Source organism: Dipodomys merriami, unplaced genomic scaffold (assembly GCF_024711535.1).
Source record: "Dipodomys merriami isolate MVZ:Mamm:240054 unplaced genomic scaffold, mDipMer1.0.p SCAF_29, whole genome shotgun sequence".
Taxonomy (NCBI): Eukaryota; Metazoa; Chordata; class Mammalia; order Rodentia; family Heteromyidae; genus Dipodomys; species Dipodomys merriami.
Window position 1 is genome coordinate 19,103,856 of NW_027204381.1, and position 18,151 is coordinate 19,122,006.

Consider the following 18,151-nt stretch of genomic DNA (forward strand, 5'->3'; position numbering starts at 1 on the left):
TGGTGCTGGGATTACAGGTGTGTACCACTATGCCTGGCTTATTTTTTATAGATTTTGAAATTATACATACAAATTTAGAATTATTTGCTTAGCCAATGGAGTATTATAATTCTTTGCTGTAAAGTACACTATATCTTATATATGAATATATATGTATGTGTATGTCTATATATATATATGTATACATATACACACATATACATATGTATGCACAGAACTGGGATTTTGAACTCAGGGCTTTGTACTTACTAGGCCAGGGCTTTTACCAGCCCTATATTGGATATTAATATTCCAGTTTTAGACAGTTTGCATGGTATGTTTATTTTTTCTACCACCTTTCAATCTTGTCAAACATAATTATCACAAAGACATGTACTCTTTCTCTCTCTTTCTCTCTCTCTCTCTAGCACAAAATGTCTATGGTGACTTGCCACCTACAGGATTAGAATTACATTTCAGGCTTGATATTTTTGATCAGCTTTTAAATTTCTCTTTCTCCTCTTTGGGATTCCTTCTGCCTGTGTCTCCCTCTCCTCAATAGTCACATTCGTGTGTTTGATCCATGGTGGCTTCACTTAAAAGTGTGATAGAAAAGCAAAACTTAGGTTCCACTTGAGAACCACACCACCGCAATCTGAATTTTAACATGATTCTCAGGTGGTTTGTATACATGTTAAAGCTTAATGATCACGTCCCTGTCTCTCACCTGCTCCTTTTAATTTTCTATTCATCTTTTTTGTGTTTCATTTGGGTATTTTCTTCTAACTTATCTTCCAAGTCACAATTACTTCTTCAGTTGTATCTAATATCTTATTAAACTCATCAACTGAGTTCTTTTTTCTCTCCCTTTTCCTTCCTTCCTTCCTTCCCTCCCTCCCTCCATCCTTTCCTCTCTTCCTCCCTCCCTTCTTTCCTTCCCTCTTTCCTTCTTTCTGTCCTTCTTTCATTCAACAGAGCCTCACTATGTATGTAGTCTAGGCTGTTCTTGAACTCATGATCCTCTTGTCTCAGCTTCCTGAGTGCTGAGATTGTAAGTATGTACCACTATGCCTGGCCCATCCACTAAATTCTTAATTTAGGCTATTAGTTTTTATTTTTTATATTTTCCATGCAATAGTTTCTCTGAACTTTTCAATCTTGTCAAGCGTAATTATTGTAAAGGGCATGTTTTCTCTTTTTAAATTTGGAGCTCTTGTGGATCTGTTCTTTTGCATTTTTCTTTCCCTTGGTGGCTTTTGCTCACGTCTCCATTTTCGTGTGCTAGACGCAGCATTTGCCAAATTGCTTACAAAATAATCTGAGGCTTCAGATGACATCATCTTCCAAAAGAGAAAATTCGTATTGGCTTCTGCCGGGCTCCACAACCTGGGTGCTGGCGAGCAGTCCAGGGTCACTTCAGTCCAGCTTCCAGGCCTGAGATGAGTCAGAGCTGGGATGTGTAATTGGTCCATTTTTTCCCTCTTGTAGTGAAAGTGCTGTATGTGGTTGTGCTCTCAGCCGAGGGGGCGGTTTACCACCAGACACGCCCTCAACCCTGCAGGCCTTGATCTCCACGTCATGTACTGTGGAGCCTCTCAGCCACTGCCTGTAGATTTCAGCAAACCAACCCTAGGGCGAGACCCCACTCCACAGCTAGGTTTGCCACCTGGCCCTTGATTTTTCTCTTAGATCCAGCTCCAGTAATTCCTACTCCTAATGGGTGTTCAATACTAATTCTTCCTCCTCTATCCCCTTTTCTAAATTTCCCAAGGTCCCTCTGTTCAATTCTGACAGAGGGAATCAGAGCGAGTAGGGCTGGAATGGGGCCATGGCCTGCATGCTTCCCATACCAACTGAGTGTTAACTGCAATGACTTCAACCGTAAACGGCAGAGCTGGGTGGGGCTGGGGAACTCCAGTGGATGGGCTGCTTCCCTGCCGCCATTCCTCCAGTTCCTTGCAAATGGAACCTCTCTTTTGCTCGGGTTCCGGTGTCACCCCTCTCCCCCCTCCCGCCAACTTCAGACTCAATGTGGAGTCCCCCATCTCTGTCCACCACATTGGAGGATGTGCTAGGCTTGGTGTAAGATGGTCATAAGTCCATTTTGGTAGTCATAATTTTGGTATCATAAGTGCATTTCCTAGCAAAAGGTGAGCCAATAGGAAAGTTTGCTTCCACTCCCCCAGAAAGGTGTGCTGACAGGAAGAGACCGCTGGGCTCTTCCGTTCTCTCTGGGATGCTGGGAGTGGCAGCCATCTTGGAATCATGGTTCACAGCGGCCATGTTGAGGATGGCAGAATGATGGGAGCCACCGGCGGTGTCAATCCTGGAGCTGCACCCCACAGGGCTTCCAGCTCCCTATGATAATAAACGTGCTCATGGGTTGCTTTCATCTTCTTTTCAGTTAGGCTTTCTGTTACATCTTAGAAAGAACTTTCCAGGTAGGTCAGTTTGTCTGGCTTCACAAGATAGCATTCTCCCCTTTTTATCCTGAGAAAACTGGGGTGTGGAGGTGAAGTGATTCACTAGTCAGTGACAGGGCTGGGCAAGTTCTTCTGTGGAATGAGCACTCTACCCTGTGGGGCTTCCCTGACGGTAGGGGCCCTTGGGTTGGGCTCCTGCTGTGTGCATGGATTCCCAGGGGTGGCAGGGTGAAGACTCCTCTCCTTGTAAGGTGGGATGATACTCTCAGACCCCTGGGCCTCCTTCTGGGACTTTGCCCTGCTGAGTTAAACAAGTGGTCTTGACCAAAGTAGGAGACAAGAAGTCTGAGGATGCCAGTGGTTCATTCCCAGAGGCCGGGAAGGTTCCTGTGTTGTATGGCCCTGAGGTCCCATGTAGGACCAGACTTGGGGACATCTCAGCTTAGTGTCTACACAAGAGCAGGGGGCTCTGGCTGGAGTTGCCCTAGAAAGTCTTGGTGGGAGATTAATGACAGGAAAAGTAGGGCAGGCAGGCTGGTAAATATTGAAGAGCTCAGGGCTTCAGGGGAGGGGGTAAAGGGGGGACAGATCCGTCCTGGCCTAGAGCTGGTCTAGCTCCCAAGCACTGGGTGCACGTGCAGTTTCTCCCCATCAGCAACTCCCAGACTGAGTTGCTCTTTTTTAATGCCTCCAACCCTTCCAGAACTTTCTGCCAACTTGTGTGTGTAGGGCACAGACTCTAAGTTTCTCTAGTCCTTGAAGAAACTGAGACTGAGTAAGAAAGAAGTCATAACGCTAACTATGGCTACTCTTTAAACACTCACAGTGGGCTAGCCAACCCTTCTAAGAAGAAAGCCCCTGGCCCAGAACGTTCGGCTAAGAAACAACAAAGCGCTGGGCTGAGAGGATGGGGAAGATGGATGGCTCACAGCAGCAGCCCAGAGTTGACTCCAGTCCCACACAGAGCTGCCTGCCTACCTGTTATTCCCCAGGACTGGGAGGCTCTGGGTCTGGTGGAAAGTTCAGCTCTTCATCCCACCGCCACACCCGCCCCCCCCCCCCGCATTGACTTAGCTCCAGCTGGCACCCACTTTCTTAGCCCTTAACTTTGTCATTCTGCCCACCTAGATCTGTTTTTCTCCCAATTATGCACCCCATCTCCACCCCCCTGAGGAAGGGTCTGGCTTCACAGCCTTGGGTGGAGGCAAATCTCCTGTCCCTTTTGCTGATTGGAGGTGTGGCCCCTGCTGAGGCCTTCGTGGGGGTGAATGCCAAGCCCCTCATGTGGGCAGGGCAGGAAGAGGGGCCTGGCTAGCGGATGGCTGTGTTTAGAAAGCAAGGGATTAGGGGAGAAGGGCAGTTGTCTGTCTCTGCATTGTCCTAGAGCACTTCACCACGGCCCGTGGTCAGTCACGTCCTCTCTGAAGCAGGACCCTCCACCTCGGAGCCCGACGAGGACTCAGAGGGACAGGGGTGAGAATGGCACCCTGCCCTTCCCTGGCACCTGGGGTGGGGCTGGCGGGGAGGCAGGGACTCACCGTCCTCTTTGGTCTGGATGTAGAGAACGCTGCTGCGGACCCCGTCGCCCGCCTGCGTGTAGGCCAGCACCTGGACGCTGTAGTTGGTGAACTTCTCCATGCCCCGCAGCTCCACCCGCTCCCGCGTCGTGGTGATGTTCTGCATCTCACCCCACTCTGCAGAGAGGAGAAGGCGCGGAGCGTGGCAGCGCGGCTGGGTCACAGTCCCCGGCCCCTCGGCCAGCCTGGGCTCTGGTGTTGGCGACCTGAGGCTGGGAACGAGACGCAGCCTCCAGACCATCTCTCTGCCTAAAGTGGCCCAATCGGCTGAGCCTGGCCAGTGGACCTTGCGCCAACTTCAACTGGACAGCGACTCTTTAGACCACACCCACCTCTCCATGTCCACCTAACACATGTCCCCTTGTCAGGGCCTCTCTGGGTAGGGAAGACCCCACAAAGCCAGGGCACGGAGCTGGGCCTTCTCCCCGGGCCGTTCTTCCCTCTTATTCTGCCCTGTGCTTTGTAGAGTCTGGGCTGCTCCCCCCCCCCCCCCGGCAGGACTCTGGCGGGGTTCTGGGAGCCTTGCTTCCTGTCTCTCCCCTTCAGGCCTAGGCAACGCTGGCTTCACACAGGTGCCAGTCCCACTGCCCGCCCTCCTCCCTCCGGCTGCTTTGTTTGACTATGCCAGCTCCTCCACGCCTGATAGGAGGACCCTAGAGAACACATCTGTGTCACCTTAGAAGTGCACAGGTGTCTCTTGTGCCCCAAATGACTCCACACCATACACATGGCCTTCACCCCCGTGTGGCCTCCACAGCTGGGAAGGGAGGGCCGCCCTGGAGTCTCTCAGTTCTAACCTGGCCCGTGAGCAGATGCTAGCCTGGCCCTCCGTCCTGGCAGACTCACCCCCATCCACGTAGAGCGACCAGAAGATGACCCGATAGCCTTTGAGGACGCCGTTGAGGGTGCTGCGGGGGGGCTCGGACCAGGAGATGACAGCCACGTCGGAAGTGATGGACAGGGCCCGGACGTTCTCAGGGGGCTGGCTGGGCACTGCATGGGGCAGGGGAGAGCCAAGCGTCCTTCCGGTTAGTGACAGCGCAGTGCACAGCCAGGTAGGCAAGTGGGGGACCTCGTGACTCCGTGGCCTGAGCGAAGTCTCTCTGCCCGAGTCTGTACGCTTTTAGCTACTCGCTCTCCAGGTAGCAAGTTCTTGGTTGTGTTCTGGAAGGAGATAAACTCTGGCACAGGCCTGGGAATCCCTCCTTGGCCCACCTGGTCCAGGGATTGCACCTGCTGAATATAGCAGGCCTGGAAGACGAAGCTGGCCCTATTAGTGTCTCATCTGAGTGCTGCCCAGCCCAGGGTCCACTGACCCCAGGTCTCAGCCCAAGTCTGGTCCCAGGGACTCCTGTGTCCATGTGCTAAGCAAATGGGAAGGGATCTCAAGGAACTGTGATGTGGACAGAAGAGTTCCTGGAGCCCTCCAGCATTTCTAGGACTCCTAGAAGTCCTTTGTCCTGTCCTCTGCACATGGTCATCACTAACGAACTCTGGGCTTGTGAGGTCAGGGCCTGTGGCCCTCCGGCCCTCTGCCCATCCCTGGCTGGCCAGGGGATAGATCACCTTTCCTGGTCACAAGGGCCCCAGGTCCCAGGTATCTCCTTTGCAAAGGAGGACTTGGGCGGCCCTTCTTGCTGGCTTCCATGAAGCCAGGGACAGAGGGGCAGGAGAAGTCTGCTCCGCTGTGGTTGGAAGAAGAGGCAGAGGCTTGGAGGGAAGGTAATTAGATCCCGTTGCCCCACAAGAGGCAAGTCTAATTTTTATGAGCATTTAAATGATAATACATCATCCTAATGATCCTCTTTGAGAATGATTATTGTTTCATATTACTTAGGTGTAAAAATATAAGCACCATGTAATTAGGGACCCAGTGTAATAAACTAATACAGATCGCCCGTTCGAACAAAATGAAGGTAATATAATTATGGAAAAGACACTCTTGCTAAGGCAGGGGCCCTTGAATACCCCAGGAGGAGCGCTAATATTGCCAGGAAACGATCAGGACCTGACAGTCTAACGAGGGCCTTAATTAAGTATGAAAAACTGCTGAGCAAATGCTGTTGGGAACTTTCTTCCCCCTTTCTCCTCCTTTGTTTGGAAAGGACCTCTGCAGTCCATGCTACACACTCCCTGTGGGAAATCCCGAGGCCACACTGGCTCCAGGCAGAGGTCGATGCACAGTGGCTGTGTGCAGGGTCTGGAGCTTAGGGTTAGGGCTGGCTGGGCTGGGTTGGAGAAGCTGGTCCTGGTGGATCTGTGCCATCTTGTGCTGAACACAGGAGAAATGGGACAGCGCATGGGATTCAGGGTCGGGCCTGGATTTTGATCAGGGCTCTGTTATTTACTAGGTCAGTGATTCTGGGCAGGTCTCTTAACCTCTGAGAACCTTGGCTACCCCTCAAGAATACAAATGTGGCTGTGATTCTCCTATTTTGTTGGTTTAGTTACTGTGCCAGTCTTGGGACTTGAACTCAAGGCCTGGATGCTGTCCCTTAGCTTTTCTGCCCAAGGCTCTCATATAGCCACAGCTCTGCTTATGGCTTTTTTCCCCTTCTGCTTAATTGGAGGTAAGAGTCTCATGGACTTTTTCTACTGGGGTTGGTTTTGAACTGTGATCTTCAGATCTGAGCCTCCTGAGTAGCTTGGATGACAGGTGTGAGCCACCGGTGCCCAGCAAGATGCTCCTTGGGTGTGTCCTGGGGATGCAGGAGGAATGAACATTCCTGGCCCCAGGCCCACAGCTAGCTGCCCCACAGCACAGGCTGGGCCTGGTGATCGGGTTCTGAAGAGAGGTGGAGTTTGGGAACCGCCGTTCGGGCGCTGTTTTGATGAATACAACCACGCGAGGCAGGGACAATGGCTTTCCTAGACACTCGAGGGCTATGTTTGGCGCTGCTGGTGGAGGGGCACAGGGGCTGCCGGCCGTGTGGGCCTCTCCCCTGCATTTTCTGCACCCCTCTGCTGTGTGTGTGCCTTTCTTCTCTTTTCTTCCCCCTTTCTGCAGGCGGCCAACATTTGGGGAGCACTGAAGTCTGCTCAGTCCCCAGGCCCCGGTTCATCTCTCGGGCTGGAGCTTGGATGTCGGAACTTTTGAAAGCTTCCAGATTATCGGAGTGTGGGGGTGAGCTTGTGCAAGCGTGGGAACTTCCGTCCTCACTCCCCTGGCTAAGGGGTGCATTTCCACAGACAGGAGGAGGGAGGAGGCCCGCTGCCCAGCCCCCCGGGACGGGCTCTCTGCTGCTGCAGTGTGGGGCACTGAACCCAACCCTGTGCAGGTTGGGAAGGGGTGACTGAGCATGCTCAGACTCCAGACGGTCACGCTCAGATTCTAGTTTCGAGTTGGGGCATCAAGAGCTGAGTTCCAAAGGACATTTTGCTTCTTTATTCTGCTCTTTTGGGGCTGTGTCCAGCCTGGCATCATCTCTGGGGGCACGAAGGCCCTGTCTCCTGTCTTGAGCTAGTGCAGGCTCAGGTACAGCTGGTTTTGCTTCTGTACGTGGGGGCAACAGGTGTGATCCTGCTTCCTCCCAGCCTTCCTCCTTCCCCAGAACCCAGGCCCCTGCACGCACTAAGCCTGGCTGTAGAATCTTCTCTTGTCATCTGAGAACTAAGTTTTAAAATTAGGGGGTTGGGGTTTAAGTCTGTAGTCTTGGGTCTCTAAGACAGATTGGGAGGGGGTAAGAGTCAACCTAGAGATATGAGGGAAGCTATGAAGGAGGAGAAATGGGGTGCAGGAGGTGGAGGAAAGAGCTCGGTCAGAGAGGGCCCAGAGCTCCACGAGCAAGGGAGGGGTGCAGGGGTGGAGGGGCAGGGGAGAAAGCAGGTGTCAGCTGGGCCCAGGCCCACAGGTAGATCGGAGGCAGAACCCCAGCAGGGGTGGAGAGGCCGGGCATGCTGAATGGACCAAGCCTGCCCTGAGTGTCAGGGGAGGGCACTGTCCATGGGGCCCAGGTCACCCACTGGGCCAAGAGGAGCCCGGGAGTGACTGAAAAGCCCCATGTGGCCCCGCTGCCTGGCCTGGCTCTGGCTGGTGTGGATCCTGTAGCCCATCCTCCCATCCCCCCCCCCCCCCCCCCCCCGTTGCTCTCACCGTCCTCCAGGGTAGTGGCATTGATCTCGCTGGACGAAGGCCCTGTGCCAGCCCGGTTGAAGGCTTGGACCACCACCCCATACTGGGCAAACTTCTTGAGGTTGTCCAGCGTGTAGACCTCGCTGTCCCCCGTGGCCTTCATCTCCACGATGCTGTACTGCCCGTTGCTGCCAGGGCTGTTCTCCCGGTAGCCGATCTGGTATCCCCGGATGACTCCGTTCTGGAGCTCCTTCTTGGGGGCCTGCAAGAGGCGGGAAGGGCCAGACGGAGACACAGTGACATTCTGAGAGGATGCCCAGCAAACCAAGGTCAGCTCACGCCCTGCCTCGGTGCCCAGTGCTCCAAAGACTCCTCACGCAGCCACGCCCTGGCAGTGGTCGCCACCTGGCCCTCTCGATCCACCTCCTTTCTCCCTGGTATTCCAAGCTGCAGCCCCCCTCCAGCCACTTTTTTGCTTCTGCCAGCCTCGTTCTCACCCTGGCATTCCTTCCTTGATTGCCGCCGTGTGGGCCCTGGTCCTCTAGACAGTGGCCTCCTCTGCACCAGGCCTCCCTCAGCTCCTTAGATGCCTCTGCTTCTGGCCCCCACACAGGACGGTTCTTTCTGGCTTCATTCCCCCACCTTCCCAGCAGCCCCTAATAATCTATAGATTTTTATGTATGTTTCACTGTGTGTCTGTAGAATGTAAGAATCCAAGAACCACCAGATCTAGGTGTGGAATCCCTTTCGTTTATTGTTGTGTCTCCACGCAATGCGTGAGTCACTGGATAGGGATAGAATGTGGCCTGGCTCAGGGGCCTGGAACCAAATGACCAATGACCAGTGACCCAGCCGCGGTGGGAAACGGCAGTTCATTCACGTGGCTTCTGGATAGAAACCTCAAAGAACTGGAAGCCGGGCATCAGCTCCTCATGCACTCACGTCCAGGCATTACTCATCATAGCCGAAGGGGAAGCTTAGCCCAAGTGACCAAGAACAAACAAAAGAAATGTGGTGTATCCATCCTGAGGAATATTAGTCGGTCAAGAAAGGAATGACATTGTGAAATGGCTTGTGACATCACTGTGACTGCTGACTACCATCCGACAACTTGTTTTTCCTTCCTTCCTTCCTTCCTTCCTTCCTTCCTTCCTTCCTTCTTTCCTGCCTTCTTTCTTTTTGACACTATTGGGGTTGAACTCAGGGACTTGTGCTTGGTAGAAAATAACTATCACTTGAGCCATGTCCCCATCCTTCTTGCTTTTTAGCTCACTTTTCAGAGAGGGTCTCATACCTTTGCCAGGACCAGCCTTGCACCCTCATTCTTCCAACCCATCCTTACCAGTAGCTTACAGGACTGAGCCAACATATCTGGCTTGCTCATTGAGATGAGGCTTGCTAACTTTTTTTTTTTTCTGCCTAAGTCTGGCCTTGAACTTCAATCCTCCTATTTCACATCCTGCACAGCTGGAATAAAAATCCCCATGCCTGGTCCTCCAGTGCCTCTGGTGATCAGAAGGGACTGGTGGGAATGAAGGGTGATGCCAGAGGCTGGGTAAACAGAGAAACTTCCACCAGCCTCAGTCTGAGGTTGAGAAATGCATTTGCACCACAGGCTTGAATCGTGATACAAACTCAACCACACATAATCCACACACCCAGCTGTCCTGAGAGAAAATGTCAAGGCGTGAATGCTCACTGATGCATGACAGCCTCATACGTGACCCGCCATGTCAACATATCTTCTCATGTCTAGGACTAGGAACAAACACATTCAGACACGTGAAAACATCCTAGCCCTCAGCACCTGCCCACAGCTAGACACATTAGACCCGCAAGTAGAAAATGGCTTCTTCAACCACTGGGCCTGTGCATCTGTAAATTGAGACAAAACAGTCGCCCTCCTCCCCTGGGTATAAAACCAGCGAGAATCAGGATTGTAAAGACAATGAAGTTAATTTAAAAGCCTACTTTTTATGGTACTAAAAAAAAAGTGAGCTCAAAAACAATTAAGTTAGTAAAACAGCCCCACTGTTTTTTATTTTTTTAATTCAATGGATGTTTTAAATGAACTGCAGCTTTAAGTTCACTGTTAACTCAATAAAATGAAGTTTTTAATTTAACATAATAGTTTTGAGCCCACTAAATAGGTGTGTGTGTGTGTGTGTGTGTGTGTGTGTGTGTGTGTGTGTGTGTGTGTGTGTGTGTGTAATTGCTTTGGCTTTTGGTTATTGCTTGAATAATGTTTCTCTCTGCACTTGGGCAGTCCAGTGTGCTGGGCTAGAAGTGAGTGAGCATCTGTGTCGGGCCTGTGTCTGCACATGCCTGCCTCTGCTCTCCCTCACTGCGGGATCTGTGAGGGACACACACACACTTCTGAACCCAGTGCCAGCGATCACGCCCCTAATCCTAGCTACTCAAGAGGTAGAGAGAGATCCAAGGATCATAGTTTGAAGCCAGCCTGGGGAAGAACAGTTTATGAGACTCTTATCTCCAAGTAACCACCAGAAATCTGGAAGTGGAGGTATGGCTCAAGGGGTAGAGCACCAGCCTTGAGCACAAAAGCTAAGCAAAAGCATGAAGCCTTACGTTCAAGCCTTGGTATGGGCGCGTGCACACACACACACACACACACACCATTTTCCAGAGCCTGACCTCATCTTCCCACGAATACATCCTGTATGTTCACATATCCATACAGATATGCATTTGTTTATAATGATTTAAACATCATTTTATGGTATCAAGCAAGTATGCATTTCTGGGGCCATTGATATCATGACAGAGACAGTGCACAGAGGCCTAGGAGAGACCCCATGCACACTCTGATACAATACTATAGATACATACATGTATGTATATGTGTAGACATGTACATGTTCACATATATACATGTTCACATATTTAAATAGATGTTGACAGGTCTTCCCTCTTCTCTCTCTCTCTTTCCTCTTCTCTTTCTTCTCCCCTCCTTCCCAATCTATCCCTCCCCAAACACATACATTCAGGATTTAAATCAATCTTAACAATATTTCTCTGAAGCATTAAGAAATCAATAGGACAGATTGCAAATTTATGTCATAAAGCAGGCGGTATCCGTCTTGCGGAAAGAGTCTTAAAACGAAGTGACTTATCTTTCAAGTGAATCTTTATTTTTCATTAATCTGTTTCTCAGTGTCCAAAAAAAAATTCCCCTGAGAAGTTCAGGCCCAAAATTTATTGACCAGCTGGTTCATTCTGAAGTTCTAACTTTCTAATCAATTTTCTTTTTCATTATGAGACTTTGGAGAAATAAATTTGATTCTAAATTTTTATCGACCTCCGGGTCAGAGCTTTGTGGCAAATGTCTCTGTTTGACGTAGTTTTTCACCTCCTGCCCCCCTCCCCCTTGCTGCACCTCCCCCTCCCAACTCCCTCAGCCTCCATCCTAGAGAATGGGTATGTTCTAGGCGTCAAGAAGGCCCAGTTGTCCCGGCCCTCACTCATTCCACCTGGTCATTTCTCTAGGGATGGAAGGAAGTAGGCCATGACACTCTGTGTGTGTGTGTGTGTGTGTGTGTGTGTGTGTGTGTGTGTGCTGTGTGCCTGAGCACATATCCATAGTCAAGTTTACCTTGAAGAGTCTAGAAGGAGGGCTAATGCTCTTTGGCTTTTCCAATTAGGAGTTTGTCTTGACAATGACCCTGGATGATTAACTCCTTGTGAAGATAAGGCCCCCAGTTGAGATGAGACTGCCCCACGGAGAACAAGAATGGGCCCTAAGAGCTGGGCGCCTAGAAGCTCACACCTGAGATCCGAGGATCGTGATTGGAAGCCAGCCTGAGTGGAAAATCGGTGAGGCTCCCATCTCCAATAAACTACGCAGAAAGGGCCAGAAGTGGTGCTGTGGCTCAAGTGGTAGAGTGCCTAGTCTTGAGCAGGAGAAGCTCCGGGACAGCACCTAGGCCCTGAGTTCAAGCCCCTAAGAAGGGAATCCATCTGCTCTGGAGCTCTGGGCAGGGGGCTGTGGTGGAGACAGATCTGGGACTCCGGACTGTGTAGGTTTAAATTTTATGCCTGTCTCTACCTTAACAACAGTATATAAGTCACCTCTGGTCTCTACAACCAAGGCCTGCTCTGGTCACCCCCTAGGAGCAGAAGGGGGCAGACAAGCTCGCTGGAAGCCAAAGGAGGGAGACACATAACAGGGTCAGGACAGCATCTCTTGGTGCTACTCTTCTCTTTGCCCCTGTAGAAGTCTCCACCCACAGGGCTTACTTGAGTGACAGACGCTTCAGCCAATCCTGAGATCTCACAGGTCTCAGCCTCTGTAGCTCCCACAGTCCCAGAGGGAGGGGAACTTACTCCTTCTAAGTATTAAAAGAAAATCCTGATTCCATACTGATCATTTTAGAGGAGAAACCTTGCACAGGGTCAAATCCAAGTCCTACCTCTTAAAGCACCTGAGTTTAAGGATGGGCCAGTATGGCGGGAGTTTGCTCTTCCCCTCGGCACTGTGGGCTCATCCCACCCTAGGCACAGCCCTCGGTCACACAGCACGTGGAAGGGAGAGACGGCTGGAGGAGGAAGCTGCCCTTTGGCCTCCTTGCCTTCTACACCGTAAACCTCACTGTGTGCAGTGGAAACCAGGCATGGGCACTATATGAAGCTGAGGGCTTGTGAGCCCGCCGGGCCCTGAGTCCTGGAGGGCCGAGGGAGGTGGTGAGGTGGCGTCTCGCTTACCTTCCAGGTGACTTGGATGCTCTGGGAGGTGACTGGCTGGAGGGTGACACCCATGGGGGGCCCGTCGGGAGCTGGGGGTACAGAGGAGGCAACCGAGAGTCAGGGACGGGCGGAGGACAGAGTCCCGGGACCTTCCCTGCATCCCCACCAGCTGCTGAGGATGTGAGAGACGGCGGAGAGCCGGGGTTTGAGGCCGCCATGCTGGCGTTGGACCCATCAGCATGGGTGGTGGGTTTAACTCTCTGATTATTTAAGAAAAAATTGCAATGTGTGTTCCTATAAATTCTTGCATGACTTTGTTTCATAGTAACAAAGAAAAGCAAGAGAAAACCTGTCTGAATTTTTGAACTTAAAAATCTGTGATAGTTGCACACTGGGCGTGGAACCCTGGCTACTCAGGAGGCTGAGCTCTGAGGGTCACGGTTCAAAGCCAGCCCAGGCAGTAGGAGACTCTTTTTCTCCAATTACCCAGCAAGAAGCTGGAAGTAGACCAGTACCTCAATTGGTAGAGTGCCAGCCTTGAGTAAAAAAGCTAAGGGAGAGTGTCCAGGCCTTGAGTTCAAATCCCAGGTCTGGCACAAACCAAACCAAACCAAAACATCTGTGATAAAGGCCATAGAGAGAGCTCTACCTGGGGAAAACAAAAACCCAAAGCACCTAAAACCCAAACCCAGAACCAACCCTCTACCCCACCCCACCCCACCCCAAACCCTAACAGCTCCTAACGGATCCAGAGCCAGACAGAAAAACAACCTGTGAGATCTCTCAGAAAGTCTCTCTTCTTGTCACCACAAGGCCACTGCCAATGCCCAGTGGACCCCTGAGCCCCGGGTCCCGGGCTGGGGAGATGGGGCCAGGACTCACCCGCCTCTTCTGTGCTGATGGTGAGCTCCTTGCTGGGCTCGCTGCGGCCGATCTTGTTGAACGAGTACATGCGGATGCTGTACACGGACGCCGGGTGCAGGTCCACGATATTGGCCTGGTTGATGGTGGGGGAGATGTTGCGTGTGGACTGCTTGAAGTCCCAGGTATCTGGAGAGAAGATCCCCCGCCCCCGTTTCATTGGCCCGAGACCAGAACTTGAACTCGGTATCTGATGCTTTTGCTTACTGGTTGGTGCTCTACCACCCGAGCCACGCCTCCAACCCCAGACCCCCTGTTTCAAAACACAAACAAACATGTTCCAGGATCTCGCCCTGGCCGCTAGCACGAACAGATCCCAATTCTAACTTGGATGCCCAAGATGGCAGGGTCTGTCTCACATGGCCTGCAGAGATGAGGCCCTAACAACTCTTTTGGGGTACACGAGGTCCGCCCCCAAGAACCTGCAGCTTGGGCAGATCTAGACTCAGCCTTGACACCGGTCAGCTCGCAAACTAAGTAGCTCTTCTCCCTGCTCCTCTCAGTAGCTTGTTTTACTGTGAGAAACGCCATCCCCAGTGGGGATGGAATGAGCCTCTACCTTTCTTTCCTTGCGCACTTGGGAGGTGGTGGTTTTGAATGGTACGTGTTGTGAGCATTGCTGGAGGGCAGACCAAGAGCCCGAGCTCCCAGCCTCAACCCACTCCTTTCCCACACCAACCAGCAGAAGGAAAAAGGACTCTGAGAATTTCAGATCAGGAACCAAGAAAAGAACAAATGTGTTCACCACATCTTTGAGGGACTGGCGGTCCATTCCAGGGCTAACGTTCAACAAATGTAGAACATGGAAAACACAAGATAAATGCCACTTGGGGACACGGGGATTACAAACACCTTGCATCTCCGGAGAGCCAGCCATTCATTCAATATAATGAACATTGCTGCGCCTCTATGGGTGGGAGGAGGTGGGTGGAGGTTCCAAAGCAAAACGGGCTGAGTTAGGACCTTCTAGCACAGACGACTAGTCAGATGGCCCCCCTCCCCTTTTTGACACTTCAAGTTGCTAGTCGTGCTTAAAAACCTTCCTTGGGTGTGTATGGATGTCACTAGTCCATCTCACTTTTTTATGCCTTTTACCTAGAGAAGACTGTCCTGAAGAATATTCTCTAGTTTAATTTCTCAACCAAGAATTTTTAATTAGTTTTTAATTTAATTCCTCAAGCAGTATCCTTTTAAAGCTAATGCCTGGTAGGATCAAGAAAATCCTATTTCCCTAAATACTGGTTAACTGAGATGGTGTGTGTGTGTGTGTGTGTGTGTGTGTGTGTGTGTGTGTGTGTGTGTGTGTGTGTGTGTGTGTGTGTGTGTGTGTGTGTGTGTGTGTGTGTATGCGTGCCAGTACTATGGCTTGAATTCGGGACGTAAGCATTGTCCCTTTGCCTTTTTGCTCAAGGTTAGTGCTCTACCACTTGAGCTACAGGTGCACTTCTGGCTTTTTGGTGATTAGTTGGAGATAAGAGTCTCATAGATTTTCCTACCCAGGCTGGCTTTAAACTGTGATCCTCAGATCTCAGCCTTTTGAGTAACTAGGATTATAAGCCTGAGCTACCAGCTCTTAGCTTCTCTGAGGTCTTGATGCTTTTAAAAACACTACTCTCTACTGTGCAGGTTTAGCATCTGTGAAGGGCACCAGCCCAGCTCCCGTCAGTAGTTTTACATTCAATTCTCTAATAGCAGGAGCCAAAAGAACAAGATGGAAGGCTTCTGGGGCCCAGAAACACATGGGTTTCTTCTTGTCCATACATACACCCCCCAGCCACCCAGAGAGTCACTCTATGATTGCCAGGTAAAACCAGAAACTGCAAACATGCAGACTGTGGACATCTATCTGCTGCGGACATCTCTTTGGTGTGGGGTGGAGCAGACTAGCAATGTGGAGCAGGTGCCAGCTCTCTGTGGCATCCTGGGAGCCGGAGCCAGCTCACAAATCACATCTGATTTGCCCATGTTTATGGGGGAGGGAGAGGAGAGGGATCAGAACTCATTCATTTTTGATGAGTGCAGGCGGAGGGAGGAGCCTCCTGGGATGAGTCTGAAATCAAAGGGGCCAAGGAGTACAGGCACTGACATTTACCAGGAGCCGTGAGGTGCCAGGTATCCTGATGGACGATTTAAATATTCGCCATTTACTTTTCACACCTTCTTACAATGCATTGATGCATGGAGGTGAGTGACCTCCGGCCACCAAACCCATTTCACAATGGGTTCAATGCCTTCTCTTCTCCTTTTCTCTTAAAATATGCTTCTATTGTCTCCTGAAAGCAATGCTCTGAGCTGGGTACTGGTAATCCTAGCTACTCAGGAGGCTGAGATTTGAGGATCAAGATTTGAAGCCAGCCCAGGCAAGGAAGTCTATGAGACTCCTATCTTCAATTAACCACCTAAGAGCTACAAGTGGAGCTGTGTGGCTCCAGTACAGTGCTCTAGCTTTGAGTGGAAAAGCTAAGGGACAGCACCCAGTCCCAGAGTTCAAGCCTCAGTACCAGCACACACATATACGTACGTGTGTGCGTGCGCGCGCACACACACACACACATAATCTGCTGCTGGTTTTAAATCAGAGCCACCCTCTTTTGTCCTTTTCTTTGGACTCTGTTCCTCTCCATGTTGTCGTCAGTAAATATCTTTGCTGTCCCTCCCTTGCGTTGCTCAGCTGTCAATCACAGAAAAAGCGGGAAGGGCGTCCCGGGGAACAGTCCCTTCCTTTCTGTCAGAAGTTTGCAGGTGGGTTTGACCTTGTGTTCCCAAATCGTCTATGATGTTGGTGTAAAACAGCTCTCACCCAACAACCCTCTTACATGAGTGCAGAGACAAATCTGGAGGGACTCAGGGGTCCCCTTCCCTTCCCTTCTCTTCCCTTCCCTTCCCTCCTCTCCCCTCCCCTCCCCTCCCCTCCCTTCCCCTCCCTCCTTTCCCCTCCCCTCCCCTTCCCAGCTCCCAGCCTACTGAGCTGGCTTTGGTGAATATTGTCTCGTTTAATATTCCCTTTCATATGAGCCTGGCTTGCTCAGATTAACATATTTCATTAAGGGCTCTCTCTCCCTTTCTTCATCAAAGGGTTTATGATGCAAAATATTCTTAAAAAACTGAGGAAGCGGCTGGGGAGATGTCCGCTCCTTCTCCGCGGGCGGCTCGCGAGCGGGCCCTGGCGTGTGGGTCTTGGCGGCAGAGGTGCAGCCTGGAGGGAAGGTGCATCTGGACCAGCCAGCTCCGGGGGGAGGGGGGGAAAGGGGGGACCCATTGTGCTGCTCTGAACTTCTCCGACCCCATGGGACAGAGAAGAGGGTCTCCGGGTCATAACGGCAGCTCAGGACACCCACATGCTAGCCGATGCAGAAAGAAGAGGTGCCACATGGAGCTGCCCCCCTCCCCCTCCCCCGTCCCCCGTGCCAGGCAGGTAGCCGGCCCATGGCCCATGACACATCCTTCTGGGCTTTGAGGGCCATCTTCACAGAAGCCGTCCCTGCTCCTCGCTTGGAGGGCAGAGGCAAAATGTGGTGTGTGCATTAAAAAAAAAACCAACAACCGTGCTTGGCGTCATCTGCTAGATTTGTGTGGACGGTGCCATTTATCATTCAGCATTCATGTATTATTACTCCGCCGCCCGGGGCCGGAGGAGACGGGAGCGCGCTGCTTCGAAGGGCAGGCTTGGCCATTTCCCCTTGGAAAATGAGCAGATGAGCGACTAGGCAGAGAAAGGCACAAGGCGGGTGGGGAACAGGGCGGGGTGTGTGAGTGAGGAACAGATGGTTGAGGGCCCCAAGCGTGGGTGTGGCCTGGGGCAGGAGGCTGAGGGGAGGGGAATGGGGACCCAGGACAGGGAAAGCACCCATGGGGGTAGGCTGGGAGCCAGGCAGTTCCACAGACGCCATCACTCCATCCCAGAGAATGAGGAGTCTCCACGTCCATTTTCCAGATAAAGAGATGCTGGAGAGGGAAGGACCGGCTAAAGGTCACAGGGTTCTGACATGTGCTTAGCCCAAGTGTCTGGTGTGGGGAACGGACTGGACCCACAATTCCACAGATTCAGGCTGGACTTAGATGCACCCCTTCTTCCTTCGCGCCACCCCTCCGTTCCCTCGGATGCCTTCCTCTCCTCTCACTGCACGCGGGGAGGGGCGTGTTACACTCCATACTGCCGTGTCAGGGTTCTGCGAGCGAGAGTGTGCGCATGCGTGTGCCTCATGAGTTCGCTCCAACCGCGCCGCACATGCCAAGGGCAGCGTTCCGTCTTCTTCTGTGTCCTTTTCCTTCCCAGCCGCGTGGCTGCTGAGAGATTCTGCAGAAATCACTCTGCGTGCGGGGCTGACTGACAGACACATATGTTTCAGTCTCCCAGAGCTCTAGACTGCCGCACCGGGCACTGGAGTGCAGCAGAGAGAGGGACTGACTTCCTTCCTTCCTTCCTTCCTTCCTTCCTTCCTTCCTTCCTTCCTTCCTTCCTTCCTTCCTGCTTT

General features: G+C 51.7%; 1 protein-coding gene across 1 annotated transcript in view; it reads right to left on the reverse strand.

The window, feature by feature from the left end:
- The window catches only part of Dscaml1 (DS cell adhesion molecule like 1), a 248,320-nt gene that overhangs the window by 18,672 nt on the left and 211,497 nt on the right, over nucleotides 1-18,151 (reverse strand). Inside the window, exons 15-19 of the mRNA XM_070038562.1 lie at nucleotides 13,638-13,805; nucleotides 12,774-12,844; nucleotides 8,073-8,313; nucleotides 4,826-4,972; nucleotides 3,941-4,096 (exon numbers count right to left, since the gene is read on the reverse strand). Of these exons, the coding sequence (XP_069894663.1) occupies nucleotides 3,941-4,096; nucleotides 4,826-4,972; nucleotides 8,073-8,313; nucleotides 12,774-12,844; nucleotides 13,638-13,805 (783 nt within the window). The remainder of the gene's footprint in view (nucleotides 1-3,940; nucleotides 4,097-4,825; nucleotides 4,973-8,072; nucleotides 8,314-12,773; nucleotides 12,845-13,637; nucleotides 13,806-18,151) is intronic.